Source organism: Camarhynchus parvulus, chromosome 14 (genome assembly GCF_901933205.1).
Source record: "Camarhynchus parvulus chromosome 14, STF_HiC, whole genome shotgun sequence".
NCBI classification, from domain to species: domain Eukaryota; kingdom Metazoa; phylum Chordata; class Aves; order Passeriformes; family Thraupidae; genus Camarhynchus; species Camarhynchus parvulus.
Window position 1 is genome coordinate 1464101 of NC_044584.1, and position 27000 is coordinate 1491100.

Below are 27000 nucleotides of genomic sequence, written 5' to 3' on the forward strand. Positions count from 1 at the left end.
GAGCTGGGGGTGCAGTCATGTGCCCATGGGGAGGGTTTCCTGCCCACACCCCCAGCTCTCCAGCCCGTCCCCAGTGCTGGGATTGTACCTGTTGAGGCTGAGAGCCGCGCCGTGGCTCGTAGAGCCGTATCCGTCCGTCTTTGCTCACCGTTGCCAGCTTCTTCCCATCCGGGCTCCAAGCCATGCTGAAAATCTGGAGAGACAGGTGTTGTGCAAATGTCCCAAAGTTGCCTCTCGGGTGTCCCTGGATTTGTCATCCCTTACCTGATCCGTGTGTCCCTGCAGGCACAAGACTTCCCGGCCGGCGCTCAGCTCCCAGATCCGCACGGTCATGTCGTAGGAGGAGGAGACCAGGAGATCGGATGCCGTGGGGTGGAAGCGGATGGAGTAAATCTTTTCCGTGTGACCTGGTGAGGTTCAGCAGTGCGTGGCTGTCCCCAGCTGTGGGTGCCACCGGGCTGGTTTGTCCCCAGTGTGGGGTGCTCAGTAGTCCCCTCACCTCGGAGAACAGCTTCAGGCTCCTGCAGGGTCTCCTGCAGCCCTCCCTCAGGGATGCGCCACAGCCGGATCTTGGCGTCCTCACCCGCTGTGCCAGAAGGGATGGGCAGTGGTTACTGGGGTGGGCCGGCATGCCTGGAGCTCTGGGGGACTCTCTGGGCAGGGCTGGCACGCACGTACCTACAGCGAGGTGCCGCGGGTCGAACGGGTCCCAGGTGAGGTCGGCCACGGCCGCGCCGTTCTGGATGGTGGGGACGGCCACGTCGGGGAGGCGGCCGGGCTTGGAGAGCTGCGGGCGAGAGCTGGGGTCAGCGGCATGGCACACATGGCACACAGGGCACACATGGCACACAGGGCACACACAGCATGCACAGCACACAGGGCACACAGGGCACGCAGGGCACACACGGCACACACAGCACCATGCTGGCCCCCACACCTCCCTGGGCACCTCGAGCACAGCACACACGGCGCCGTGCCAGGCTCCACACCTCCCCGTGTACCTCGAGCACGGCGATCTGGCCGCCGGCAGAGAGCAGGGGCAGGGCCACGCGCTGCAGGTTGGCGCAGAAGCCGTCGCTCTCGCCCGGCGTGGTGAGGCTGAGCCCCCGCAGGTTGGTCAGGTGCAGGTCCCGGTGCAGCACCCGGCCCTGCGCGTGCCTGAAGCGGGAGCTGGGCCCTGCAGCGGGCGAGGGCTGGGTGAGCGCCCCAAATCCCTCCAGGAGGGCACCCCGAACCACCCCACTGCCCGCTCACCCAAAATGCTCTGCAGGGACTTCTGGCTGGGGCTGCTGGCAAAGCCACTGGAGGGGCCGGTGCTGGCTGAGAGCGAGGTGGCCGCGCTGCCTGGGGAGGCCAGTGAGGATGGTGAGGAGTAGCCACTGGCGTCCTACGGGAGAGAGAGCCCAGGCAGGGGGTGCTGGCTTGTCTTGTGGGATGAGGGCAGCAGGGACCCCACCCCTTCAGCACTCAGTGCACCAGCACCCCATGCTCACACTCTGGTCGGCATCGGTGTGGCCAGTGTCAGTGTCGATGTGGCCGGTGTCGGTGTCGGTGTGGCCGGTGTCGGTGTGGCTGGTGTCGGTGTGGCCAGTGTCGGTGTGGCCAGTGTCGGTGTGGCTGGTGTCGGTGTGGCGGTGTCGGTGTCGGCGTGGCCGCGGTTGGTGGGAACAGTGCCAGCAATGATGGGGGATGTGAAGGTCTCCGTGGGTCTCCGTGCAGGGTGCAGGCTCACCCTCCCCACCTGCACCGAGCACAATGGTGAGCATGGGGCAGTGGCAATGCCACCAGCAAGGACACCCCCCCAGATGACACTGACCTGCTGGCTGTCCCCTGCCCACCAGCCTTGGGCGTCGGTGGCTGGCAGCATCCCTGTGCAGTCAGGGAACAGATCCTCGTGGAACTCCTGGACAGACTGGGGGAGAGGGGATGGGGTGAGATGGGTGTTCCCAAAATCCCACAGCCCCTGTCCTGCTGCAGTTGGGGCACCCCTGGGCACCCCCAGACACTTCCAGAGCCCAAACTTCAGCTGCTTGAAGTGCCCAGCACCCACTGCACAACAGCACCCAGCAGGTGGCACCCAGCTGTCAGCATCCACTCTCCAGCACCCCAATCCTGCAAGCAGCACCCAGCTCCCCAGATCCAGCACCCAGACTCTGCAACCCACCCCCAGCATCCAGGTTTGACCTCCTCTCCTGCTCTCCCCAGGCTGGGGACTGTGGTCTCCCTGCAGCCAGGTCCTTTCTGTCACCCATAGCTGGTGAGGTGTCACCCATGAGAGGACACCAGGCACCTACGAGGCAGTGCCACCCACAGGGCCCCCTTACCTTGCGTGGCACCAGGTAGCTGACGGGGACGAGGGCGGTGTCAGTGAGCTGCAGGACACGGAGCACCTCGCAGGCCATGACATCCAGGGCCAGGCGTGGCACGGCCCCCAGGCCCCGCGTGCTGCCCTCTGTCCTGCACTGGGTCACTGTGGGACAGGCAGGGTGGCCCTGGGCTGGGTGCCCAGGCAGCAGTGAGCCCCCATCTGGGGCAGATACGGGTGGGAGGGGACCTGCTTACCCTGGGTGAGTGCTGGCTGCGTGGGGGCCACCTCGAAGCAGTAGAGGAGGTTTTCTCCCTGGAAGAGGGGTGGTGGGGACAGTGAATGAGCAGGGCTGTAAGAACCACCCCACTACACCCACATGTACCAAGCTGCACCTCACCACACCCCCCTGCATCCTCCTGTCCCCCCAGTGCCTCCCTGCACCCCCCAGCCGTGGGAGCTCACCTTCCCTGCCAGCACCAGCAGCCCCGTGTCGGCGTCGTACAGCGGGATGGTCACCCTGCAAGGGAAGGGGGTGCTGAGCTGGGAGCCCCCTGGGCACAGCACCCCCCTGGGCACAGCACCCCCATGGGCACAGCACCCCCCTGGATGTGGGGCTGGGTCCTGTTCCCCCACTGGGGCACACCCCAAACCCCATCCTGGGGAAGCGTGGGGCAGGATAAGGCCGTGCTGTGATGGGAGGGCAGCACCGTGCCCGGGGGTACAACCCTCATTGCCCAGCCTGAGCTGGCAGCTTGGCAGCAGGATGTCAGTGCCACCTGCTTCCAGCCCCGGCTGCACAGCCGTGCGGCATCCCTGCCCTGCTCCCTGTGCCTGGCCATGGCAGCCGGGGGAGCCTCCGGCACCCGCGGGGCGGCCCCGAGGGCGGCCGGGCCGGCTGGGCCAGTTCGGGGCGGGCGTGTGGCACTCCCGGCTCACCTGGGGAGCCGGCCAGCCCCGGGAGTGCCCTGCGGGCCGGCTGTGCCAGCTGGAGCGTGTCCCTGCTCGCTGTCCTGCCCCCTGTCCCACACCGCAGCCAGGGGGATGCTCGGTGGCAGGGGGGAGCACAGGGACACTCGGTGGCAGGGGGGGAGCACAGGGACACTCGGTGGCAGGGGGGGAGCACAGGGACACTCGGTGGCAGGGGGGGACAGTGGTGACAGGAGCACAGAGGCACTCGGTGCCTTCCCTCGCAGGGGTGGAGGAGGGAGCGCCGCGGGCAGAGACCAAAGGGACAATCTATCACTTTCGGTTGATGTTTCTGCGGCTGTGCCAAGGGGAGGGAGCTGCTCCGTGCCATCCCATGCCATGGAGGATATCTGGTATGGCATGCTCCTGCCCCAGGACTGTTGGCACAACAAACACTGCCAGGATGCCTGGGCCCCCTGGGGTCCCCTGCCCTGCTGTCACCACAGTGACCAGCACTGCCACCACCACAGTGGTGCAGGACAGGGCACCCTGAGTGCCTGGTTGTCCCAGCCCAACCCATGCCACCCTCACCATGCTGAACAGGGAGCATTGCTCTGCTGTCACAGGGGCGTGGGACAGCCCTGCAAGGGCCACCTGTCCCCTGGCACATGGTGGCAGGAGCTCTGTGGACACCAGGGGCACGGAGCGATTGGGACCCCAGGGCACTGGGGCTCATCGGTGCCAGAGGCCCTGGTTACCCTGGGCACACTGGATATGGGGGTCCCTGGGGGTGCCAAGGACACCCAACCCAGCCTTTGTTGTTACCAGGGTTGCCAGGGGTCCCGTGGGTGCTGGGGATATGAGGGAGACACCTGTACCTGGATCTAGCCCTATACCTGTGTGTACACACACCAGAGGTGCTGGGGTCCCAGGGAGCCCGGCCCCAGAGGTGCTGAAGGTCCTGGGGGGCCCTGGAGGGTTTGGAAGGTCTGGGAGCTTCCCAAGGTCCTGTGGATCCTGGGGATCCCTGTGACTCTGGGGAGCCCTGAGGTCACATGGAGTTCCCAAGGGGTCCCAGAGGTCCTTGTGACTCTGGAGGCTCCTGAAATCTCAATGTCCCTGTGGCTCTGGGAGGTCACGGGGTCTGGAGGTCCCTGTGGAGACCTTTGGGATCCTTGTGACTCCCAGCTCCCAGAGGTCCTGGGTACCCCGATGTTCCCTGTGACTCTGAGGTCCTGGATGTCCTGGGTATCCCAGGGGTCCCTGTGAATCAGAGATCCTGGATATCCCGAGGGTCCCTCTAACTCTAAAGTCCCAGAGGTCCTGGGGGTCCAGGGGGTCCCTGTGATTCAGAGGTCCTGAATGTCCCAGGGACATTGTGCCTCTAGGGTCCTGATGATCCCTGTGGTTCCGGGGACCCGGAGGTGCTGGATGTCCCGGGTCTCCCTGTGACTCCAGGGTCCCCGAGGTGCTGGATGTCCCGGGGCTCCCTGTGGCTCCAGGGTCCCGGAGGTGCTGGATGTGCCCACGGTCCCTGTGACTCCAGGGTCCCCGAGGTCCTGGATGTCCCGGGGATCCCTGTGGTCCTGGTTGTCCCCGCGGTTCTGGGGGTCCCGGGGGTCCCCGCGGTGCCGCCCCCGTCGGGCCCCAGGTGAGCGGGGGCGGAGCCTCAGTGGAGGCCGTGCCCCGCCCCACCCCCTCCGTGCTCTCAGCCAATGGGCGCCCGGCGGGAGGATAGGCCCCGCCCCCTTGGTTTAAATGCCGCCCCCCGCGCCCGGCGCCGCCAGAGAGGGGAGTGCTCGCCCGGCCGCCGCAGCGCTGCCGCCATGGATTGACCGCCCGCCCCGCACGGCCCCGCACCGCCCGCCACGGTGAGTTCCGCGGCCGCCACACCGCCCGACCCTCCACACGGCCACCGGGGCTCTGTGGGGTGGCAGCCCACGGGCGGGAGGGGGTTCTGCCGGGCATCCGCGGGCTCAGGGGGCGGTGGGGCCCGGGGGGCCCTGGTGGGCCCGGGTCGGGCCGTGGGACGCCCGGTGTGGCCTGGGCACCCAGAGTGACAGGGTGTCACTGGGGCTCGGCTGAGGGTCGGCATGCCCTGCTCCCTGCGAGGCCTCAGCTCAGCCAGGGGCATCCGGCTGGCCCCTGCCTCGGCTGATGGTAGGGCCTCGTCTGGGCTGGGGCGGTGGCACTGCAGAGGGCTGGGACAGGGGTTCACGGAGGGCTCTCGCTTCCCTGTCCCTGCCTGTGCCTCTTTTGCCATGGGATGCACTGGGGTCTGGCCCTGGGATCCTGCTCTGGTACTGCATCCATCGCAGGCAAGGGGAGGGATGTATTTGGGGCTGACATGGAGCACGGCTCCATCCAGCATGGCCGAGTGGCAGTGAAACGCTCCAGACCCACACGGGACCAGCATGGTCTTGGGCCCATCCCATGCTTGCTCTGTCCCAGCAGGTGTGACAGCTGGGCTCTCCTGCTGGGGTCACGCAGAGGTGGGAGCTGCTGGCAGCAGTGTCCACCACCACCCTCCTCAGTGGAGGGCTTGGCTGGGGTGGGGTTTGGCTGCCCTCATTCTGCTTGTCGTCAGGGGCCGCTGTCCTGGGTCACTGACCTGCTGCGGGTCCCCATGCGGTGCTGACAAGGGTTTTCCTCTGGCTGGCACAGAGGGATGGGTGCCAGCAGGGCCACCGGCCAGCCTGGCTCTGAGAGGCAGGAATACCCCACTGCTTTTCCTGCTGCCAGCTCCCTGTGCACTTCATTGTCACCTGGTGTGGGTTCGGAGGGTGCTGGCGCCTGTCACCCTCCTTGACTGTCACCTCTTTGTCTTTGGGTGTCACCTCTTTGGGCCACTGTGGGGTAAATGTCCCTTTCCACGCCTGGCTCCCTCCCAGGCTGGCAATGGCCACAGGACCCAACACATGCCAGCAGAGATGCTCCAGTTCTGAGGCTCTTCAGCCAAACCCCCCAGCACTGTCCCCCCATACACCTCCCCTTGCCAGCGTGCCCCACACCCACAAATCTCACCCTGCCGGGGCTGGGGCGGCCGGACTGCCCTGACCCAGCTGTGCCGCTGCCCACACGGCCTGGGCAGTGCCGCCATCAGGGATGACACTAATTACTGTTTTCTCCCGCGCCACGCCGAGCACGGCCGGGTGGCCCTGACGCTAGCGCTGCCTGCCCGGCTGGCTCTGCCGGCACGGGGAAGCGCTCGGGGACAGCCGCGGCCGCCCCAGTCACTGCGGAGGAATCTGCCCGTGCCGCCCGGGCCACGCGTGGCACCCTCGCCGGCCTCCTCCCACCCTCCGCCGGCGTTTCGGCTCCTCCCGAGGCGCTTTGGCTGCCGGCAAAGCCGCTCTGCTGGTTTTTCTCCTTGCCGGCACCTGAGATGGGGAGCGCGGCCGGGTCAAAGGGGCAGGAGCGGGATGGAGGGGCTGGCGAGTGCTCGGGGAATGCAATAACCAGGCCTGCATTCCTGCGGGGCTGCTGCGGAAACTTTAATTAAATAGGGAGGGGAGCGGGAGGAGGTGGGAGCTGCGGCGGCGCAGGGTGGGTTGAAGGGGAGGAGGATTAAGGGTTTAATCCTGCACATCCCCCCGGCTGGCTCGGGGAGGGGGCACGTGCTGACATCGGCGTGTTTTGAGGGGTGTAAGGCCGGGGAGCAGCGTCTGCATCCCGCCTGGCAGAGGCACTGTGTCACCTCCCTGTCACCGCACACTGCAGGGCCCCCGTCCTTCCTGCTCTGGTGCCACCGGCCAAGGTGGCAGCCCACGGGCCGGCAACAACGCTGGCTTTGTTTGTCTGCACTTGCCGGTGCAAGGAACATCCCGGCTGTGCCTGCTTCCCTGAGGTCCCCGAAAGGCAGGGACTCTGCAGCTCTTCCAGCCTGTCCTGCACAGGTGTCACCCTGCCACACAAGGACATGGCCTCGTCCTTAAAAACAGGAGGGGGGTGCAAAGCAGGGCATCCCTGCCAGTGCCAGCCCTAGTGGGCAGCGGGGTGGCCCAGCCCGGGGGGCTGCAGGTGGGGAAAGGGGGGTGACACGGCACTCCCACCCCAGCAGGCTGGCAGGGAAAGGCTGAGCCGGGACCGGGGGAATCTGAGCCCAGATCCTCCCCGCAGCCGGAAAATATGAATAATTCGGCAAATATCTGCGGTGCAGGCGCGGGGGAGCCCAGCCAAGGCAGCAGCAGGCCGCTGGCAGGGCGGCCCCAACACCTCCAGCAGAAACGGGGCCCCCTCTCCGCCCTTGGCGACCCTGCCAGGACCTGGGGAGGCTGTTCCCCTGCCCCTCGTTCCTGGGGCTGTCCCGGGCCGGGGGAGCTCCTCGGTGCCTGGCAGCAGCATCGTGCCGGGAGGCGGGGCGCGGACGGGATGTCGGCGTGTGCCGGCGGAGCGGGCGATGCCGAGGGGCGGTGGCGGAGGCTGCGGGCCCGTGCCCGCCTGCCCGGCGCTCGTGGCCAGGCGCGGATGCGCGGCCGTGGCCGGGCTGGCCGAACCTGCCCGGAGCGCGGAGCCTGGCAGACGGGGAGGAAATGCCAGCGTAATTAAAGGGACGAGAGAGACTTGGAGTCAGCAGCTGGTTGCAGCACGGGACACGTCAGCGAAACCCGACCCTGGCATTGCAAAACCAGCCCCGGCCTCGCCAGCATCCCGCAGGCCTGGCCCTGCTCCGGCGCTGCCCACCCGGGCAGGCTGGCACGGCCGTGGCACCGCTGGCGTGCCAGCACCCGGCACCCAGGGCTCTCCCACCAGCCAGCACGCTGTGGATGCTGCAGCCACCTCGAGCGGTGCTGGGTCTGCCCCAAACAGCTCTTCACAGGGTCTCCATGTTGTGCTTTTAACTCTGCTGGCAGCCTGACTGTGATGTGGGGTGCAGGGGCACCCGACACTGGGGAGGGGCTGGGGGCTGAGCTGGGCTTGCTGGGGAGGGGATGCAGTGATGGTGACCCCTGGGTGACAGTGACCTCTTGGATGTGGCACAGCTCCTCCCCAGTGTCAGGGGCTGACGGCACAGGTCATGTCAGGGCAGGGCCGGCCAGGCCAAGTGACTCAGGCTCTTGTGGTGACCCTGCCCAGCCGTGGGCTCACCCCACCCTGGGGGGGGCCGCTCGGGAAGAGGCGAGGACAGAGCTGGCCGCGGTGTTAACCCTGTCCAACCCCCGGCAGGGGGACAAGAGGACACAGCACGGTTCCAGACCCTCCTGGCTCAGGATGTGTTGTCCCTGCACTGCTGCCGGGGCCGGGGCAGGCGGCACGTGCTGCTGTGTGACCTGCAGCCCCCCACACACAGCGGGGGCCCCTTGTGAGCCACGGGGGGGGCGTTTGCCTGGAGCTCCAACAGCTCTGAGCGGGGGGGAGGTGGCAACAGATGGGGCTGAGGAAGGGTTTGCCTCCTCCTTGCCCAGGGATCCCACTCTGTCACCTCCCCCTGACCCTGAGATGGAGTGGCAGCAGACTGTGAGTCTCTGGCCCAGCCTAGTGTCATTAAAGGGGCTGAAAGATGGGGCTGAGGGAGGAGCCCTTTGGGACACAGACAGCATTTGTGACATTGGCCAAGGCATCCACGGGGAGCTGGGGTTGGGGTGGTTACAGCCTTGGTCACCCCAGAGCCTCCTGCCTCCATCCCAGCCCGCAAGGGACAGGGACACAGCCCACAGTGCTGAGTCCCTGGAGTTTAACAGTGAGGGGAACAGCAAGGTGACCTGTGGGGACAGGGGCTTGGTGGGGCTGAATGAGCCCCTGGACTCTGGGGACACAAATGGCTCCTCCAGCCCCACACTGCGTGCCCCTGTCCCCAAGAGGGGCTGCTGTTGCTGGTGATTTGGGCAGGAGCAGCCCCTGAGGGCGCAGCTGCTGCGAGGGCGGCACAAGCAAAGGGTTAAGCTGAGCTCTACGCAGGGGAGGCCGGCCAGGCTCCCACCCCTTCCCGGTGCTCTGATTCTCCACATCCCCTGTGTTTGATTTGCACCCTGCTGAGCAGCTGGGGAGGTTGGGGCCCTTGTGAGTACTGGGAAAGGCCTTGGTGCTCCACCGAAGGCAGCCCCAATACCAGTGGGACGTGTCTCATGGTAGAGCCTGGGGTGTGCAAAGGTACCACATCCCCAAATCCTGGGCGTCTGTGAGGGGGGAAGCATGGAGCTGGGGTGGGCAGCCCTGGAGGCAGAGTGGGGTTCAGAGGTGCCCCCCAGCCCTGCCAGCCCTGGGAACCCCCCAGCAGGGCCCATCCCCTCACCCTGGCTGTGCTTGTCTCTCTGCAGAGCTGACACCATGAAGCAGCTGATCCTTTGCACCCTGCTCCTCTTGGCCCGTGGGGAGCTGGCCAGGGCATGTCCTGCAGGCTGCCAGTGCCATGACCCCAAGACCATCCTGTGTGCAGCCAGGCGGGGCCAGACGGTGCCCCAGGGGCTGCCCCCCAGCACCCTCTCCCTCTACGTCTTTGAGAACGGCATCACAACGCTCAGTGAGGACAGCTTTGCAGGGCTGCCTGCCCTCCAGCTCCTGGACCTCTCACAAAACAAGATCACCAGCATCCAGAGAAACATCTTCCAGCCCCTGACAGAGCTCGTCAACTTGGACCTGTCCTCCAACCAGCTGCAGGAGATCACCAATGAGACCTTCCACGGGCTGCGGCTGCTGGAACGGCTCTACCTGCAGAGGAACAGGATCCAGCACATCCACGCTGCTGCCTTTGACACGCTGGAGAATCTACTGGAGCTAAAGCTGCAGAACAACCAGCTCAGGGCTGTGCCCCCCCTCGACCTGCCCAACCTCCTGCTGCTGGACATCAGCTGGAACAAGATCCCTGCCATTGCACCAGGGGCTTTCCATGCCGTCAGCATTGAGTCCCTGAAGATCGCAGGGCTGGGCCTGACGAGCTTAAACGAGGAGCTCTTCCAGGTCCAAAACAACCTCCACGAGCTGGACATCTCTGACAACCTGCTGGAGCGCGTCCCGGCCGTGCTGCAGCGCCTGGGCAGCCTCACCAGGCTCAGCCTGGCCGGCAACGCCCGCATCTCCCAGCTGCCAGCTGAGGACTTCCAGAACCTCCACAACCTCCAGGAGCTGGACATCAGCAACCTCAACATCAACACCATCCCTCGGGATTTCTCCGGCTTCTTCCCCAGGCTGCGGGCCGTGACGGCTGCCGGCAACCCCTTCAACTGTATCTGCCAGATGAGCTGGCTGGTGCAGTGGGTGAACACCAGCGGCGTGGTCCTGCGGCGCCCCGAGGAGACGCGCTGCCACTTCCCCCCCAAAAACTCTGGCAAGCTCCTCCACCACCTGCAGTACACCGACTTTGGCTGCCCCACCACCACCCCCACGCCCACCACGCCCCGCACCACCACGCTGTCACCGCCCACGCCGCCCCCCAGCACCCACCGCCCACCGCCGCCCCCCAGCACCGCTGCAGCCACCCCGAGGCCCAGAGAGCCCCAGGGCAGCTCCACCTTGGTGCCCTTCAGCGGCGCCCCGGCCCCCACCAGCCCCCCAGCGCCCATCTGTCCCCCCCGCACGTGCCTGAACGGCGGCACCTGCCACCTGGGTGCCCAGAACCTCCTGGAGTGCCTGTGCCCCGCGGGCTTCGCTGGCGTGTACTGCGAGGTGGAGGCGAGAGGAACGACGGCAGCCCCGGGCACGCCGGCCCTGCCACCTGCACAGCGGGTCAGCATCGCCCAGGTGGGCAGCACCTCCCTCAAAGTGGACCTGCACAGCTACATCCAGTCCAAGGCGCAGCTGAAGGGAATCCGCCTGAGCTACCGGAACCTGTCGGGGCCGGACAAGCGGGCGGTGATGCTGCGCCTGCCGGCCTCGCTCTCCGAGTACACGGTGCGGGCGCTGAAACCCAACTGCACCTACCGTGTCTGCATCGGGGCGCTGGGGGAGGCCCCCAAGGAGGAGCACTGCGCCGAGGCACACACCCTGCCCCTCAGCCTGCAGCAGCACTCCCCTGTCACCCAGAGCCAGGACCCCAACCTCGCCCTGATCCTGGTCCCTGCGCTGGCTGCCATGCTGCTGCTGCTGGTGGTGGTCACGGCCGCCATGTACTACTGCCGGCACCGCCGCGCCAAGGCACGTGCCAGCCCTGGGGTGGACACCGGCCCGCTGGAGCTGGAAGGGGTGAAAGCCTGCCTGGAAAACGGGGATTTGAGCAGCCACGGCTGCAAGGTGCCAGAGGCAGCGATGCTTTCTGGCGGCTCTGAGTGCGAGGTGCCGCTCATGCAGTCGCACTACCCCAGCAACAACAACACCCCGGGGCTCAAACCCTCCTACTTCTGAACCCACAGGGCTTCCAGAGCCTTAGACACAGGAGGACTGAGCTCCAGAGGCAGCACCTGGCCATGTCCCTCTGGGATACGGATTGCCAAGGAGCTGACTGAACTGAGGCAGAAACCCCCCCACCCCACAACGTGCAATTTCCGAGAGGCTGCCATGCTTCGGGAGGAGACACGAATTTTACTGCTCTGTGCCTTGATTTCTGTGACTCTACCTAGAACGTGCGTAGCAGAAGAGAAAGGGGGGTTAATTTGGGGGTTGGGGGGCTTTTTTTAGCTCCTGCTAAAGAGAAAGCTGCTGTGACTGGGCTGAGGGACGCCCACGTGCTGGTTACAAGGGTCCTTCAGTGGAGCACGGCCCGTGACTCCACTCCCTGGAAGCTGATGTGAGCAATATGGCCCGGCCGAGGTGCTGGGACCCTCGGGACCCCCCGGGCCAAAGGAAGTGCCGAGCAGGCAAACCGGGAATTGAAGCTTTAAGAACTCAGAGAGAATATTTATACATCGTTATTTCCCATTTCTTCTGGGAAAACTTTTTTTAGTACAGGTTTGTGTACATCTCTTTTGTAAGGCAGATCAGAAGGGTGTCTTTTTGTAAAAAAAAAAAAAAACCAAAATAATTAAAATAACAACAACAAAAAATTCTGCGCAGCCCTGAGTACCTCGGCAGGCACTGCCCGTCACAGGCAGGGGGGTGGGCAGTGTGGTGTGTCCCCTGCAGAGGAGCGGGAAGGTCAGCCGTGTCCTCCCGTTGTTGTTGGCGAGCACCGGGATGAGTCAGGGCAAGGGAGGGGGGAGTTTTCCCGACTCTGGGCGTTTTTACCCCTAGGGCGCTGCCCCCCGCCTCGGGCGCTGAGGAGGTGTTCCCAAAACAGAGGCCACGGGGTTCAAATCAGCCCCTGCCCTGCGCATCATCCAGCCTTACTTCATCCCTCCCCGCCTGCCAGATGGCTGCGGGGCCAGCTGCGGGACAAACAGCCCAGCCCAACCTCCTGACGTCACCCGCGGCGGCACCGGGACCCCCAAATCGCCCGTGACAAGTGTCAGCCTGCGTGGCCCCCCAGGCCGGGGGCCGCCGCCAGAGCCCCCGCTGCCCGGCCCCAGGAACAGCCGGTTGTGTGCGCGGGCCCCGGCGGGGTGGGCTGGGAGCCGACGCTCGGCAGGTTCCCGCTGCCAAGTGGTTTCTGCTCCAACCCTCTGGTTTTAATCGTTTTCCAATCCTTTATCTTTCGGGCTGGAATTTTCCAGGTTGGGGCCCTGCCCGCCGAGGTATGTTTGATTTGGAGAGAACGAGCACAGCGCGGGGCTGCAGCCGAGGGTCACCGCCGTGCGCTCCGGGCCGGCCGCTCCGCCGCAGGCCACGGCCCCTGACCCCCGGCCCCTCGGTGCCGCTCGCCCGGGGCAGGGAGCGGCTCTGGATGCAATTAGGGGCGCTGGGCGTCGGCGGGGCCGTCTGGCGCAGCCCCCAGCTCCCAGGTGGGCTTCCGGCAGGGCTGGCTCCCATTAGGGGCGGCGCAGCGGCAGGAGGGGCCCCTCGCCGGGCGCGGGCGGCTCGCTGCGATGGCCACGCCGCCCGCTCAAAGGGCCCATTGTGGTCCTCTCCCCACAGATTTTTCAAATTAACATCCCAAATTCCTCCCAAAATTGCTGCTGTGTAAATATTTTCACTGCGAGCTTTGTATATTTTCCAGCCTCGCGAGGAGGAGAGAAGAAAAGTCCCTGGCGGAGCCGCGGCCTCGCGCCGGGTGCCCCCGGCCGGCCGCCGCCACAGCCCCCCGGGCCCGGGCCAGCCCCTGGCGTGTCCCCGGCCTCAGGAGCCCTCCAGCCCCTCCTGGCCCCCCACTTCCCCCCTCCTTTGCCTCCATGATGTGCCCTTCCCCTAACAAAGCCGATTTCCCCACTTGCAAATAGCCAAAGGTTTGCAGGGGACCCCCCCATGCCAAGCGTGTGCTGGGGACCCCTCAGCACCTCAGCTGATCCCATTGCTCTGGGGGGGCTTCCAGCAGCTCCAGAGTGAGGGAGCTCCAGTGGAGATGCCAGGAGGGCAGAAGCAAAGTTAGGGCTCAGCTTTGGCAGGTGCAGCACCCCTGGGACACCCCAAGCCAAAGATTTTGGGGTGCCAGCTGCACAACGGGGGCCGGAGGGCTTGGAGGTGATGGGGACACTGCAGCCAGGACGGGGCTTGGCCCGCACCCACGTCTGCACCCGGGCAGCCCTGCAGGAGAGCAGCAGTGCCCAAAGTGGGACTGTCCAGCCCCTGTGGCTTTCTGAATCCCAGCACAAAATTCCCCTGGCCACTGCCAGCCCCGTCGTGCGCCAAGAGCCGCTCCAAGAGCGGCACATCGTGCGGCGCTGCTAATTCCTGCGAGCTGAATCAGCGCCGACAAGGATTGCAAAACCCCCTGAAATAGACCCAAAAAAAATCTCTCTCTCTGTGCGATCCGGCGGGGCCGGTGAGCGACAGCCCCGGCCAGAGCCACCGGCAGGATGGGGGCTCGGCGGGGAGCCACAACGGGAGGAGCCGCCGGCTTCACCGGGCAGATCCTGCCTGCACCCTGACGTGGCAGGGCTGGAGGGCTCTGGTCTCCCAAAAATCACCCCTAGTTCCAGGCATGGCCCCACAGAAACCAAAGAGAGGTCCCCTGGGTCCCCCAGGTCTGCAGCAGAGCCCTGAGGGGTCATGGCTCAGTGCCAGGGGTCTGGATGCCCAATCTCTGGGGGGAGGACAGGCGTGTGCCCATCACACAGACCCCAGTGCTGCCAGGAAGAGCTTTGGAGCTCATCATCTTCCTGCAGAGCTGGGGAGGCCAGGAGCACCGTGTGGCCACTGAGGCTGTGGCTCATCTGGGAGTGATTTGGGCGCTGCCATCCCGCCCCAGCACTGGGCTATTTTTACCCAGTGGAATTACGGGACAGGCCACATGGGCTGGGTGGTTCCCCGCCTTAACCCCTTCATGTGGTGGCCCGTGGGGATGGGTCCCACTGGGGTGACACCTGATGGGGTGGGGTGGCCTCTCCCCTGAGGGTGACAGCCAAGCTGGGGCAGGAAAAACCCCTTTCCCACTGATGGCAAGCACGTGTCAACCCAGGCATCTCTGGGATCTGCAGGGGGATGGGGACAGCAATGGACCTGTCCTGCTCAGGGTTCTTCCTGCTGGGGTGGGTTTTTTCAGAGACCCCCAAAGCACCTACCATGACCCAAAATGGCTACTAAGCCCCAGGAAAGAGCAGGGCAGAGGGTGCCAGGCAGGACAAGAGCAGGTCCCGTCCTAGCTGGTATCTGGGGAGAGGTGGCAGGGTGACAGTGGGAGCATGTGCCTCGGTGGGATTGGGTGGCCTGGTGCTGGGAGGTGCCAGAGCTGCAAGCCTGGCCCCAGGAGCTGGCTCAGCCACAGGCTTTGGCAGAGAGAGGATGTTAGGGACTGAGCCCCCTGGGCAGTGCCCCCAGGGAACCACCTGGGCCCCTCCATGTCCTGCTCCAGCCTGGGGGAGCCAAACAGCCCCAAATCCCTCCACAAACATCCTGCTGTGCCAACTCCCTGCTACAGACAGGTCCCGGCTCTGGCACCTCCCAGCTCTGTCAGACTTTGCACCGTGAAGGGTGGTGGGGATCCAGCTGTCCCCATCCCTCAGCCCCACCACCATCCTGCCCTGCAGGGACATGCCCACTGCTGGAACACTCCACGGGACCTCTGCTGACCCCAGATCTCATCCCTGCTGATCCAGCCCTAGCCTGGAGCCAGCCGTGGCACCCCAGCCTCCCTGGGGACATTTTCAGGACATTGAAAGAAGCAGTGATGCAAGGAAGGCGCTGTTCTCCTGTCACCATGGTGGTGACAGCACCGTCCCCGGGCAGTGCTGTGCTGCCTGCCGGGCGTGCGGCAGCGGGGTCTGGTCGGTGACCCCAAGTCAGAGCTGGTAACCCAACCCCGCTGGTGCTGGTTACAATTTAGGGCAACAATAACCTATTGAGGCCCCTTCCTGGCTCCTGCCCTGCTGCTCCTTGATCTAATTAAAGGGGGCCAGGCGGGGACAAAACCCGAGCTGAAGGAACAGCAGGTACCCAGGGGTGGCACATTGAGGACCAGGATGTGGAGAGGGGCCATGGCCACCCACACCTCTCACCTCTTGTTCCCTCAGGGTCTGGGCATTGGCGGGGTCAGCTCTTAAGCATGGCCCTGACATGCTTTGAAAATGATATTTGTGTGGTCAGAAATATATCACCTCCTCGGGATTTGGGAAAGAGAAACCCCAAAAGGCACATGCTGATGTGGAGGTCCATGGGGCCGGTGCCTCCCACTCTCTGCCCTTTCCAGGGATGCTGGATAGGCCACAACCAGCCTGAAGGGTTTGGTGTTGTTGAGAGCACACTGGGGGTGTCCCCCACCTTGGGGCACGCCGTGGCCCTGCTTTGGGGTGCCACGGGGACGCGCGGTGCCGGCTCGGCGGGCGCGGTGGGGATGCGGTGGGGATGCGGACTCCCCTTCCTGCCGGCCTGGCGTCAGTAATGAATGGTATGAGTTTCCTGCCCGCCCACTGATTGCTTCCTCAAAGAGCTTCAACGAGCTGCTGCTGCTGCTGCTGCTGCTGCAGCTCCCCACGCCCCGCTCCCGGCCCGGCACCGCTGCACTGCCCAGCACATCTCCGTGCCCCGCACTGGGCACCCACGGCCACGCCGGAGATCCACAGCGTTAGAAATGATCTAACATATATCACAACAGCCAGCCCCGCTGCTGCTCCGCCATGCCCGGGGCTCAGTCCCCGTCCCCCAATTCTAAGCCTGCCCCAAGCACATCTGGTGATCTGGTGACCCCAAGAGCATCCACCCCGTGCCCCTGCCGCGGCTCCGCGGTGTCGCGGCCGTGCTCGGGATGGCTCTGCCGGAGGGGGAGCGCGGCCCCCGCTCGGCACCTCCGCCGGGAGCCAGCCCAAATCCCCCTCCGCCATTTGTCATCTCCGCCAGATTTACAGGCGGGACGGAGCGCTTGGGGCTGGAAGCGCGGTGGCCCCGGCGCGGCTGCCCAAAAGCAGCACCTCCCCAGCACCAAGGGGGGGTCTCCGCTCGCCCCCGCCGCCCCCAGCCCCTCTCGGCTGGCCCCGCACGCAGCCGCGGGCGGAGGGCCCCGGCGTGACGCGCAGGCAGCGCCCGCCAGCCGCATTCCTGAGCCGATAAACCCGGCAGCCAAAATAACTGCAGCCTGTGCTGAGGGGGCCGAGCACAGCAGCGCCTGCATCCCATTTACCCGGCTGGCTCGGCCCGGCCCGGCGAGGATTCGGGGTAATTCCCACTGGATTCTCCACCAAGAGCAATAATGGACCCCAAGGCGAACCCTTGCAGCAGCCCCAGCCTCCCCTGAGAGCGTTCACTGGACACTGGTGATGGCCTTTGCTCACCAAACTGGCAGAGCTGCTGAGCAGGAGAGCTGGGAGCTGCTCCCCTGGCAGCTGGCAGGATGCTCAGGCAGCCTCTCCACACCAACCTCACCCCACCATGCCCATGCAGGTCCTCTCCTCTCTGCTCCTGTCTGTCCTGGCTGTCCCCAGCACTGTCCTGGAGCTGACACCGCTGTGGGGATGCTGGCAGGGCAGCCAAGGGCTGTCACAGCACACTCAGCCCCTCACCAGAGCCCTGGATTGGCCCCGACCCCCAGCCTGCCCCAGCATCCCAGCCTGTCACAGAGCCAGCTCGGCACACAGTGAGGGTCCCAGCGAGCCAGGGCTTTGCCTGCAGCCCTGGGAAGAGCTGGTGGCCTCCAGTGCATCCCAACAACTGTGCCCCCAGCCCCATCACCCTGAAGGCATGGCCTCCTCCTCCTCCTCCTCCCATGTTCTTGCCCCATGGTGACGCCAGGCCAGCTCTCTGGGCAGCGTGGGAGAGGCCAGGCCGGCTCTAGCTGGAGAGTTTCCAGCCCTGGCAGCGCCCCGCAGACAGACATGGCTCCATCGTGCCGTGACAGGGGGCGCTGACCCCTTACACAGCCAAGGCTCCTTCTCCACTTCCCGGGGGTGCCCGGTGAGCGGGGCTGGGCAGCACAGCGGCACAAAGCACGGCAGGAGCGGGAGGCCAAAGGGATTCACTCGCCTGCAGCATCCTGTGGTGCTGCCTCAGTGCACAAGCCCACCCGGCCAGCAGCCACCTCAGACACTGTCCCCAGCAGCGCCACCACCCACCACGGCGCTACAGAACGCCTCTGTGCCCTCGCCAGCCCTGTCTCTGCCTCTCATCTCCCCCAAATGGTGATGAGAATGAAGCTGCACAGTCCCCGGCTTTGTCCCCAGCCTCATGGCCGAGTGCTGCTGGTTCCAAGAGCCCTTTGCCAGCTCCTGCTCCACCACCACCCTCCTGATGGGTCCCTGACCACGACATTTCCACCGCTCACCCTCCCAGCCCATGCTGAGGCCCCATCCCTACCCAGGTGAGGTGTCCAGTGCCATGGTGAGCGTTGCCCCGCTGAGCCTCCGCGTGTCCCACAGCTTCACCTCCCGCTCCCGCATCTGCAGGGACACAGACACAGCATCAGTGGCCACTGGGGCTGCCTGGGTGGCTCCACGGTGCCACCACCTTCCCCAGCCACCTTCCACCATCCCAGCAAGGGCCAGGACACCTGGCAAGGGGACTTCCTGCTCTCATGGGGGACAGGCCACCCAAAAAGCACCTGGGGTGCTTTGGCACAGCAGCCACAGGGAGTAGGGCTGGAACATCCCAGAGGTGCCAGGGCCACCTTCCTGGCAGGGACTGTACCTGGCTGAACCCCACGGAGATGAGGCAATCGCTGGAGCCCATCCAGAGCAGCCGGGAGTCCTTGTTGTTGTCGTGTCCCAGGACACTCTGCAAGGCACAGGAGACAGGGCTGTCAGAACTGCTGCCAGCCATGCTGGACACGCTGAGGGGACGTGTGCTTCACCAGCCTGAGCACGTGGAGCGAGTGCTGGCTCTGCTGAGAGCTGCCCTGGGGACAGTGCAGTGGGGACAGCCTGCAAGCAGTGACAGCTCTGACTGCCCCCCATGCCAGCGTGGTTGCCTTGTGGAGCAGCTGGCCCAGCAGGAGCAGGTAATGTGAGTGTGACGATGGCTCCCGTGTCCCCAGGGCTCTCCCCACACCAGGGCCCCCGGGTGAGGGGGACAGAGTGCTGCGAGGAAGCTGCTCTGTGCCGTAGATGCAAGAGGAGGCTCTGCCATGGCGATGATGACAGAGGGACTTACTTCCCTGGCTGCATCCCCGGGCTCTTTATCCATGCTGAATCCTGGCTCCTGGAGCTGGGTGCCCCGTGTGTGCCTGGATGCTACTGAAACACGGCAAACTGAGCCTGGCCACGTTCACCAGAGTGCTCTAATCCCCTGCACCCTGCTTCACCTCTCCCCGGGCTCCTTGTGGGGTGGGACCCCCAGCCCACATCCTGTCCCCGCTGAGGACAGGAGGGAAGAGCTTCCACGGGGCTGTCAGCGGGTGTTTCCCAGCTCCCATGTGGTGCCCAGATGGGCCCTGCGGTTCAGGCGCCCCAGTGGGAGCCGCAGGCAGCCCTGGCCCGCAGCACAGGCAGCACTCACAGCCCCTCGCTCTCATTGAGCAGCGCCAAGAACTGGCTGCTAACGAGTTTGGAGCTGGCAGGGAAAGTGCAGGGCTCTGCCAGAGCCAAACCTGGCACGGCGCTTCCGGGACCTCTGCGCAGGGCAGGGGCACCAGGCCTGGGGGCAGGAGGGGTGGGGAGGTGCCATGAGCTGTGTCCCCCTTGGTGTGAGCACTGTGACCACTGGCCACGACCACACTGTGGCCACCAGCGAGGCTCTGCCAACACAGCAGCCAGAGAGGGGCCATGGAGGGGTCACACCTCACTGGAGAAGCTCTGCTGGAGCAGCCTCCAGCCCCGCAGAGATGCCACTCTCTGGAGAGAGCCAGGGTGGGAGCAGGGGCGCGGCGCCAAGCCTGTCGTGCCCTGGCTCCGTCACGGCAGCTGCCCTGCCAGCACAAACACGGCTCCCTTGGAGGAGGCAGCGCTGGCCGAGCCCAGCCCGGAGCTCCCAGCCGCAGGGCCAGGATGTGGGGCAGGAGGGGCCTGGCAATGGACCCAGCAGGGAAAGGACCTGGAGAAGGGAACGTGTCCCAGGATCGCTGCCAAGAGGGATGGAAACTCCAGGAGCTGGGGCCAGCCTGCGCGTCAGCCAGGAGAGCACTTCTGCACCTGAGCCGTGTGGCTCAACATCTGCAGAACTCATAACCGGCGGCGCCGGCTCCGCGGGTCCCGCGGGTGCCCCGGAGCCCCTGGCGGCGGTGGCAGCCCCGGGGCGGTGGCAGTGCCCGGAGCCCCTGGCGGAGGTGGCAGCCCCGGGGCGGTGGCAGTGCCCGGAGCCCCTGGCGGAGGTGGCAGCCCCGGGCGTAGCTGGCAGTGCCGGTGCAGCCCCTGGCGGTGGCGTGCGGAGCCCCTGGCGGAGGTGGCAGCCCCTGGGGGAGGCAGGGTTTGGGAGGGCAGGGCGCTCCCAGCCCCCGGCGTGCCGGCTGCGGCGCAGGGCCATGTTTTCTGCATTAGTTCCATCCCGGCTGAGCTGTACGTATGGCAGCAAGTATGCGGGAGGCTGGGCTGCTCCGTGCTCAGCCTGTGCAGATGTTGCCAGAGGTGAGCGTGCGGACAGCAGCTCCCCTGGTGCAGAGGGTCTTGGCAGGGATGGGGCGGTGTGGGCTGGCACTGAGGGTGGACACTGGTGTGGCTCAGCCCTGGGGCACCCGTGGGGCTGCTGTGGACCCCTGGGGCTGGCAGAGCTGGGCAGAGACCCTGGCACCCTTCCCGGAGTGATGCTGGAACCCCTGGAGCAGGGAACGCGCCACAGCCCAAGGGATGGGTGTCCCTCCTGAGCCTCCTGTCCCCCTGGCAGGCTGCAAAGAGCCCCCCAGCCCTGGGCCAGCACGTGGGGATCCAAGGAAGCCTCCCAGCTCCCTGCCAGTGCCCAGACTCCTCCTGCTCATTGCACGGATCCAGCCCTGCCGGTTTTGGGCAGCCCAGGCTGGGGGGAGCCTGTGCCCCCTCCTCGGAGCCAGATCGGCTGCGTGGGGAGAGTTTCCAGCACCGTCCCTCTCCCAGTCTCAACCGATCCCTCCTAGGCAGGCTGGGGCGAGGTGCTGGTTTCCGTGGGGGTCCCCAGCCCTTCTCCCGGTGCTGCGGGGGCCCAGGGCCGGCGTGTCGGGCGCAGCTGTCGGCAGCGATGCGCGGGGTCGGGGAGCTGGGAACAGCTGCCCGCAGGGAGCGGCCGCCACGGCTGCGCGGCTGCCTGGGAGAGCCCCACACAAAGCCAAGGCTGCTCCGGCTCCCAGGCGATCCCTGTTTCCCCGGGAGCCGTCACCCTGAGCCGGATGCAGGGCAGGGAGAGCCGGAGGTGGGAGCCTGGGGCAGAGCCCTGGGGCTGCACGGGCGGGAGGTGGCCGGGGGGGTCAAAGCTCTGCTCTTGGCAGAGCCCCCGTGGCTGGCAGGGCTGGGACAGCTCAGCCCTGCCTGTGGCTAACAGCCCACGGACATCTGATCCCCGTGGGAAGCAACCCCAGCAGCGGGATCTGGGATCTGCGTGGGCACAGGAGGCACCAGTGCCAGGCTGAGCTGCCCCTTTGCCAGGGGGTGCCAGGGCAGGAGGGGTCTCCCCTGGCCAGGGCACTGTGGGGGACTCTGGGGACAGACACCCACCCCGGTTCCATGCACATGGGGAAGCTGTTGCTCCTTGCACACCCCACGGGGCTGTGGGCAGCAGGAGGAACGGCTTACCGGGAGCTGAAAGGGTTAACCACGCACCGAATCCTCCTCTCCGAACAAGAATGTGAGTGATGTCCTTCCCTTGCCAAATCCCAGTTACTCCAGAGGTAACCAGGAGAACAGAGCAGCCTCTCCAAGGCCAGCCCCACTCCTGGTCCCTGCCTGGAGCTCAAGGAGACCAGGAGCTGCCACCTGCCCCAGGGGAGTGCAGGGATCCCACAGAGCTGGGGGGTTCCTCCAGCGGCCATCACTCTGCCAGGTGTGTGGTACGTGTGTGTCACACGGGGCAGGCACCAGGACAGTCCCCTGCTGCCCACACCACCTCCCCAGTCCCACGGGCCAGGGCAGCATTGCTGTGAGGCCCCCGTGCCCTGGGGAACTGGGCACCACCAGGCTCTGCCTGCCCCCCCATCACCAGCACAGCCCCCCTGCTCCATCCAACCCTCCTGGCCTGGGTGAGGCCAAGGCCATGTCCCAGAGGCTGCTGTGGGCCCAGCAAGGGCAGAAGGTGGGTGGGCTCCCAGTGGGCACAGACACCAGGAGGCTGGGATGGGAGCAGGAGAGGGGGACTCGCTGGCCAGGGGCGTGGGCAGGCTGCAGCAGCCAGCAGCCAGCTCTCCTCTGCTGCCTCTCCCCTCTTCCTGCAGCCACCAGCCCCACAAGCCCTGCCATCAAATCCCAAAACACCTTTGCCCTCTGGAAAGCAGCCTGCCAGGAGTCCCAGGTCAGGCACAGCCTGAGGTTCCTGAAATACCACGAGGAGCCCCAGTAATGGAGATGCCAGCCTGTGTGGGCCTCAGCTGCTGAGGCCATTCCCAGTGGGAGGGACGGGCACCCAGGCCAGGGCGAGCCAGTGCCACCACACACACCCACACCCCCTGAGATGCCTCTGGCTCGTTCCAGATCCTCCTCGACTTCCCCATGTCTGCCATTCCAAGCAGCATTCCTGGGAAGGACAGGCCGAGGGGGAAGCGGAGCAGAGGAAATATAAACAGTCCCGTGCAGCTACGCTGGGGAACAGAAGCATGAGAGCGCCGAGCGTGCGCTGCTATAAATAGGCTGCCCAGAGTCAGGCCAACTTTTTCATAGCTTCCCACGGTCTCCTTGGGAATGTGGGATGCTGTGGACCTTCCCCCAGCCCGGAGGAAGCTGCTGCCGAGGCTGGGAGTCAGGTACCCCCGGGGTGACCCCAGCGTGGGATGCTGTGATGATGGGGCAGTGGGAGGAAGGCTGGAGTCTCTCTACGTCCTGATGCTCCTCCCCGATGATGACAAGGGGTCCCCAGCCAGCCCTGGGCTGACAGCTGGATCCTGGACAGAGGTGCCATTTCAGGGTCCTTGGAGTTCTGGCTGTGGGCCAGATCACCCCAAACCTGGATCTCCACCCTGCACAGCATCACCGTGCCACCACGGCCACGCTGCCCCCAGGGACTCTCTCCATGGTGTATCTCCCACTGGGCCACAGCTGATGCAGTCCATGGCATGGTGGCCACGGTTTGGGACAGGGGCTGGAGTCCCCCTTGCCCCCGGAACCTTGAGCAGGGCTGGGACAGCCGCGGCTGTGCTCGGGCTGTGAGACCCGGCTGCTGCCCATCACTGAACGCAGCCCCCGGCACAGCCTGCGAGCCGGGGGGACAAACCCCCGGCGGGGACAGCCCCCGGGGACACTGTCGCAGCTGTCCCCGGGCGCCCTCAGCCCCGGCCCCGCTCATTAGCGCGGCTCATTAGAGGCGGGCGCTGGCCCGGGGCGCAGCGGGGCCGTTCCCTCGCCCCCGGCCCTGCCCAAACGCTGCGGAGGAAGTTTCTCGTGAGAACGGAGCCGGCTCCTCTCATCCCACTCAGCGGCTGCCCCGCAGCTCCACACGGACGGCGCCTGTCCCAGGCCTGTCCCAGGTGCTGGCCAGATGCACACACATCTGCCTGGGGGCAGCAGGACGTGGCCCATGGGCTCTGTACCCAGGGGAGGGTGGCTGGAGCAGTGGGCAAGCAGAGATGCCACCTTAGTAGCCCAGGGCATATCTGAGTCACTGCCCTACACTGCTGGAGACCCACCTGAGGCATGAGCTGGGTAGGTTTGGGTATGGAGCTTCCCTGCCCAGCCTTGTGTCCCCTGTCCCGCCAAGGGCAGGACCCGGGGACACGGGAGGGACCTTTGGAGGGGTTTGCACGGGGATTGCAGGAGGGTGAGGGCGGGAGCAGGGACACTGAGCCCTGGCAGGGCCACAGCCAAGGGAGAGGACGTGACTCGCTCCAGGGGGAGGGTCAAGGCGAGGAGGGCGACCACCGCCCTGTGGGAGGGGAGGACAGGGCAGCGCGGCCTTGGGAGGGGATAAAGCAGAGCACAGAACTCACAGAACTCTCTGGAAGGACAGTGGTGCTTGGACCTAGACCCAGCCAGCAGCAGGAGCGTGGCCCCATGGGGTGGCAAGGCAGGACCAAGGGCAGCTCTGGCATTTCCACTGCCAGTTTAGGGCACGGAGAGCAGCAATAGGGTGTGAGCACAGCCCTGACGCTCACAAAGGGGCTGTAACAAAGGGATGGGGATCCAGCAGGATGAGGCCACTGCTCTCCCAAGGGAAATCATGGCCCCGGGTACATACCAGGCACCCCACGGGGTCAGCCAGACCCCGGCCACGCTGCGTCACACACGTCTGCCCGCTGCTGGGATATGCTCAAAATAGCTGCCACGGGTGTAGCTGGGAATGGGGGGTCAGGACCTGGCGGGGATACAGCCACAGGGTGTGGGCAGCCTGCCAGTCACCCTCCTTGTCACCCACCCTCGGTCCCCAACCCCATTGTGCCACATCCATGGTACCTGAGAGAGCGCCAGGTATTAGGAGGAGTGACCACTCCTCCCTGAGCTTCTTATTTTAGCTCCTTCTCATTCTTTTCCCCTGCTCCAAACAAAGGAATGTTTACTGAGGCAGGCTTGGCAAATTAAGAAATCCAGCCGGAGGAGCAGCCTGGGGCTGGCTCTCAGCTCCACACAGGGCCCAGGGTGAGCTGGCAGCAGGACCCTGTGCTGGCTGTGAGGAAACCCAGCCCATGTGGTGCTGCAGGGGCCAGCACAGCTGGGAAACCCATCCTGCAGCTCACCTCTGCAAAAAAACCAGGCAACTTCAAAGCCAGGAGCCTGCGAGGTGCTGGCATGGCCCCGGCATCACCCGGGGGGAGAAGGAGACCTTCCAACCAACCCAGCCCTCCAGCAATGGGGAAAAAAGAAAAGAACAAAACCCAGGAGCATTATTCTTCTTGGCTAAGCAAGCCCTGCGCAAAGTTCCAGAGGATTTATGGCATTTTCAAGTTTTCCCCTTCAGCAGAGCACTTCTCCAAGACTAAACATCTCCATGCACTGCGAGCCGGCCGGGCAGGGCCGCGGCAGTGAAGGTGAATATTTCTCTTGGCAAACACAGAGTGCTGGCCCCGGGCTGGATCAGACAGCACTGGAGGGAAGTGAACTGCCTGCTTTGAACAGCCACCATCATTCACACGTTATTTTTAATAGCTCAGCGAGACAGAGTCCACCCTCCCCAGGAGACTTGGCTCGAGCCCATCGCACTCACAGCTCCACCATCAGACAAGCCGACAGGTCTGGCAGGGGGAGAAGGGGGGCCAGGAGGGGAGGGGAGCACCGAGGCCAGCAGTGGATAAATTTTGGAGTAGAGAATGGGATCTTCCAGCCATGCTGAGGCAACTGGAGCGGGACAGGGTTGTGGCGACCGCTGGAGTGCTGGGAGCACTTTGCCCTGGCTTGTCCGCACGTGGCACCACTGGGTCTGTGTTTATTTTTTGTGGTGGGGTGTTTATAAGGCTGCCTGAAGTGTCAGGGCATCATTTGTACTGCAGGAAGCACCCAGGGGCCTTTGGGGAGCTCAGCACCTGGTTTATGTGCAGGAGCAGGTGGAAGGTCCTAGTGCAGCTCTGGCTCCCTTCCATCACTGTGCCTGGGCACTGTCACCAGAGGCCATTGGCTCCCCGAGCCCACAGGCAGCAGGAGATGCACCAGCAGGAATGACAGAGTCCACTGCAGCCCTCTCACACTGCTCTCCACTGCTTCCCTCCCTTCCCAAGGGCTTCCAGCCCCTTCTGCAGCCAGAGCCCCCAAGCCACAGGAAACCTCTAATAAGAGGCTGTTTGAACTTGACGTCAAGGCTTAAATTCTCTCCTTATTTCGTAATCACTGTTATTTGCTGAGTCGTGCAGATCCAGCTGCCCAGCCCTTGCCCTTGGTGGGTCCTCATCCCCAGGAGCCTTTGGTCGAGCTCCCAGAGGGCAGGGCAGAGCCCAGGAGCCCAGAGCCCTCACACGCACAGGGAGCATGTGCCACTGCACTGGGGGTGCTCCCTGGCCTGGTGGGAGGGCAGGGCCCCCCTGCTGAACCCCACCAGGGTTAAGGGCACAGCCCTATTTCCCCTGCCCTCAGCTCCTGGCATCTCCCAACCAGGGCTGGGATGGTTTGGGGGACCAAAGCTCACCCCCCTGCAACCTGGGCAGGGCTGCCTGCAGCACATCCAGAGGGGACATACCTGGGAGGCAGCTGGGCCTGCTCGGGGGTCAAAGATCCGCAGTTTCTTGTCCTGGTGAGATAAAAGAAAACAGAGGAGGGTTAAGGACCTCGGGGCCAGTGGGATGTCAGGATGCAAAAGGCAGAAGGCTGGAGTGAGCAGCCCTCCCCTTCCTGCCCATCACTCTCCTGCCTGCAGTGCCTGTCCCTATGGATGGCTTGCACTGTGTCCTCCCACATCGTGGGCAGGGGGGCACCCCCAGCACCCCCAGAGCCTCACCAGGACCCTGACACCCTCAAAACTGCTCCCGGAAAAGGAGCAGGGAGTCTGACCCTCAGATGCCATCCTGACAGTGCTGCAGGAGAACGAGCCCCCTCCTGTCTGGCACCCCTCTGCCCAAACGGGGCATGGCTGGCAGGGCATGGAGGCAGCAAGGGGGTGCCCGGGTGCCAGCCCTGCTGCCAGGGTGCTGTTTGGGGAGCACACATTGTGCCAGGCACAGCCACAGGGCGCGGGGGCAGATCCACACCCCAGGCAGCACGGCCTGGGCTCGTACCCCCTGCACCCAGCTCGCGCTCTGGGCACGGGGCTCCATCCGTGCGCTGGGACTCCGGCTCATCCCTGCACGCCGGGCCGGGCTCCGGGCTGCCCCGGGGCTCCTCCCGCGAACCCTTCGCTCTCCCTCGGCACAGTGCTCCCAGCCTGGGGCTGGGGCTGTGCGCTCAGAGCTGCCTGCCGAGCCTCCGGCACGGCCTGGGGGGCTCGTGGCTTGCACACTCCCCTTGCACACTCCTTTGCACACCCCCCCTGCACAGTCTCCTTGCACACTCCCTTTGCACACTCCCTTTGCACACTCCCCTTGCACACCCCCTTGCACACCCCCCATTGCACACTCCTTTGCACACCCCCCCACTGCACACCTTTGCACACTCCCCCTGCACACTCCTTTGCACACTCCTTTGCACGCTCTGCACGCCCCGCCCGGGCGCGCCCGCTGCGTTCCCGGCGCGTCCCGCAGCGAGCGGCCGGCGCCATCTAGCGCTGCTCCCGTCCCGCCTCCCCGCGGGCTCGCTGACCCCGCTCCTGCCCTTCTCCACACCAAAACTTCCCGTCCCTCCACGCTCCCCGTGCCTGGAAGTGTTCCAGGCCAGACTGGATGGAGCTCCGAGCACCCCGGGCTAAGGTAAGGTGTCCCTGCCCATGGCAGGGGGTGGAACGAGACGAGCTTGAAGGTCCCTCCCAACCCAAACCATTCTGGGATTCTGTGAAACGGG

At 65.5% G+C, this 27000-nt stretch overlaps 2 protein-coding genes across 2 annotated transcripts in view; one reads left to right on the top strand and one right to left on the bottom strand.

The window, feature by feature from the left end:
• LOC115909228 (coronin-7-like) overlaps window positions 1-27000 on the bottom strand; it is a 34638-nt gene that overhangs the window by 1513 nt on the left and 6125 nt on the right. The window contains exons 7-21 of the mRNA XM_030958389.1: window positions 25748-25798; window positions 18230-18316; window positions 17900-17982; window positions 2771-2825; window positions 2563-2620; window positions 2325-2470; window positions 1817-1912; window positions 1660-1741; window positions 1494-1564; window positions 1255-1387; window positions 1002-1177; window positions 679-787; window positions 500-586; window positions 265-407; window positions 89-193 (exon numbers count right to left, since the gene is read on the bottom strand). Of these exons, the coding sequence (XP_030814249.1) occupies window positions 89-193; window positions 265-407; window positions 500-586; window positions 679-787; window positions 1002-1177; window positions 1255-1387; window positions 1494-1564; window positions 1660-1741; window positions 1817-1912; window positions 2325-2470; window positions 2563-2620; window positions 2771-2825; window positions 17900-17982; window positions 18230-18316; window positions 25748-25798 (1482 nt within the window). The remainder of the gene's footprint in view (window positions 1-88; window positions 194-264; window positions 408-499; window positions 587-678; window positions 788-1001; window positions 1178-1254; window positions 1388-1493; window positions 1565-1659; window positions 1742-1816; window positions 1913-2324; window positions 2471-2562; window positions 2621-2770; window positions 2826-17899; window positions 17983-18229; window positions 18317-25747; window positions 25799-27000) is intronic.
• On the top strand, window positions 5019-12115 carry VASN (vasorin). The gene is made up of 2 exons (XM_030958383.1): window positions 5019-5085; window positions 9472-12115. Exon 2 carries the CDS (start codon window positions 9482-9484, stop codon window positions 11489-11491), a length of 2010 nt encoding a protein of 669 aa, XP_030814243.1. The 5' UTR covers window positions 5019-5085; window positions 9472-9481; the 3' UTR covers window positions 11492-12115.

Bases quoted from the DNA above. Each gene is read 5' to 3' on its own strand.
- VASN (XM_030958383.1), top strand. From the start codon at position 9,482: ATGAAGCAGCTGATCCTTTGCACCCTGCTCCTCTTGGCCCGTGGGGAG.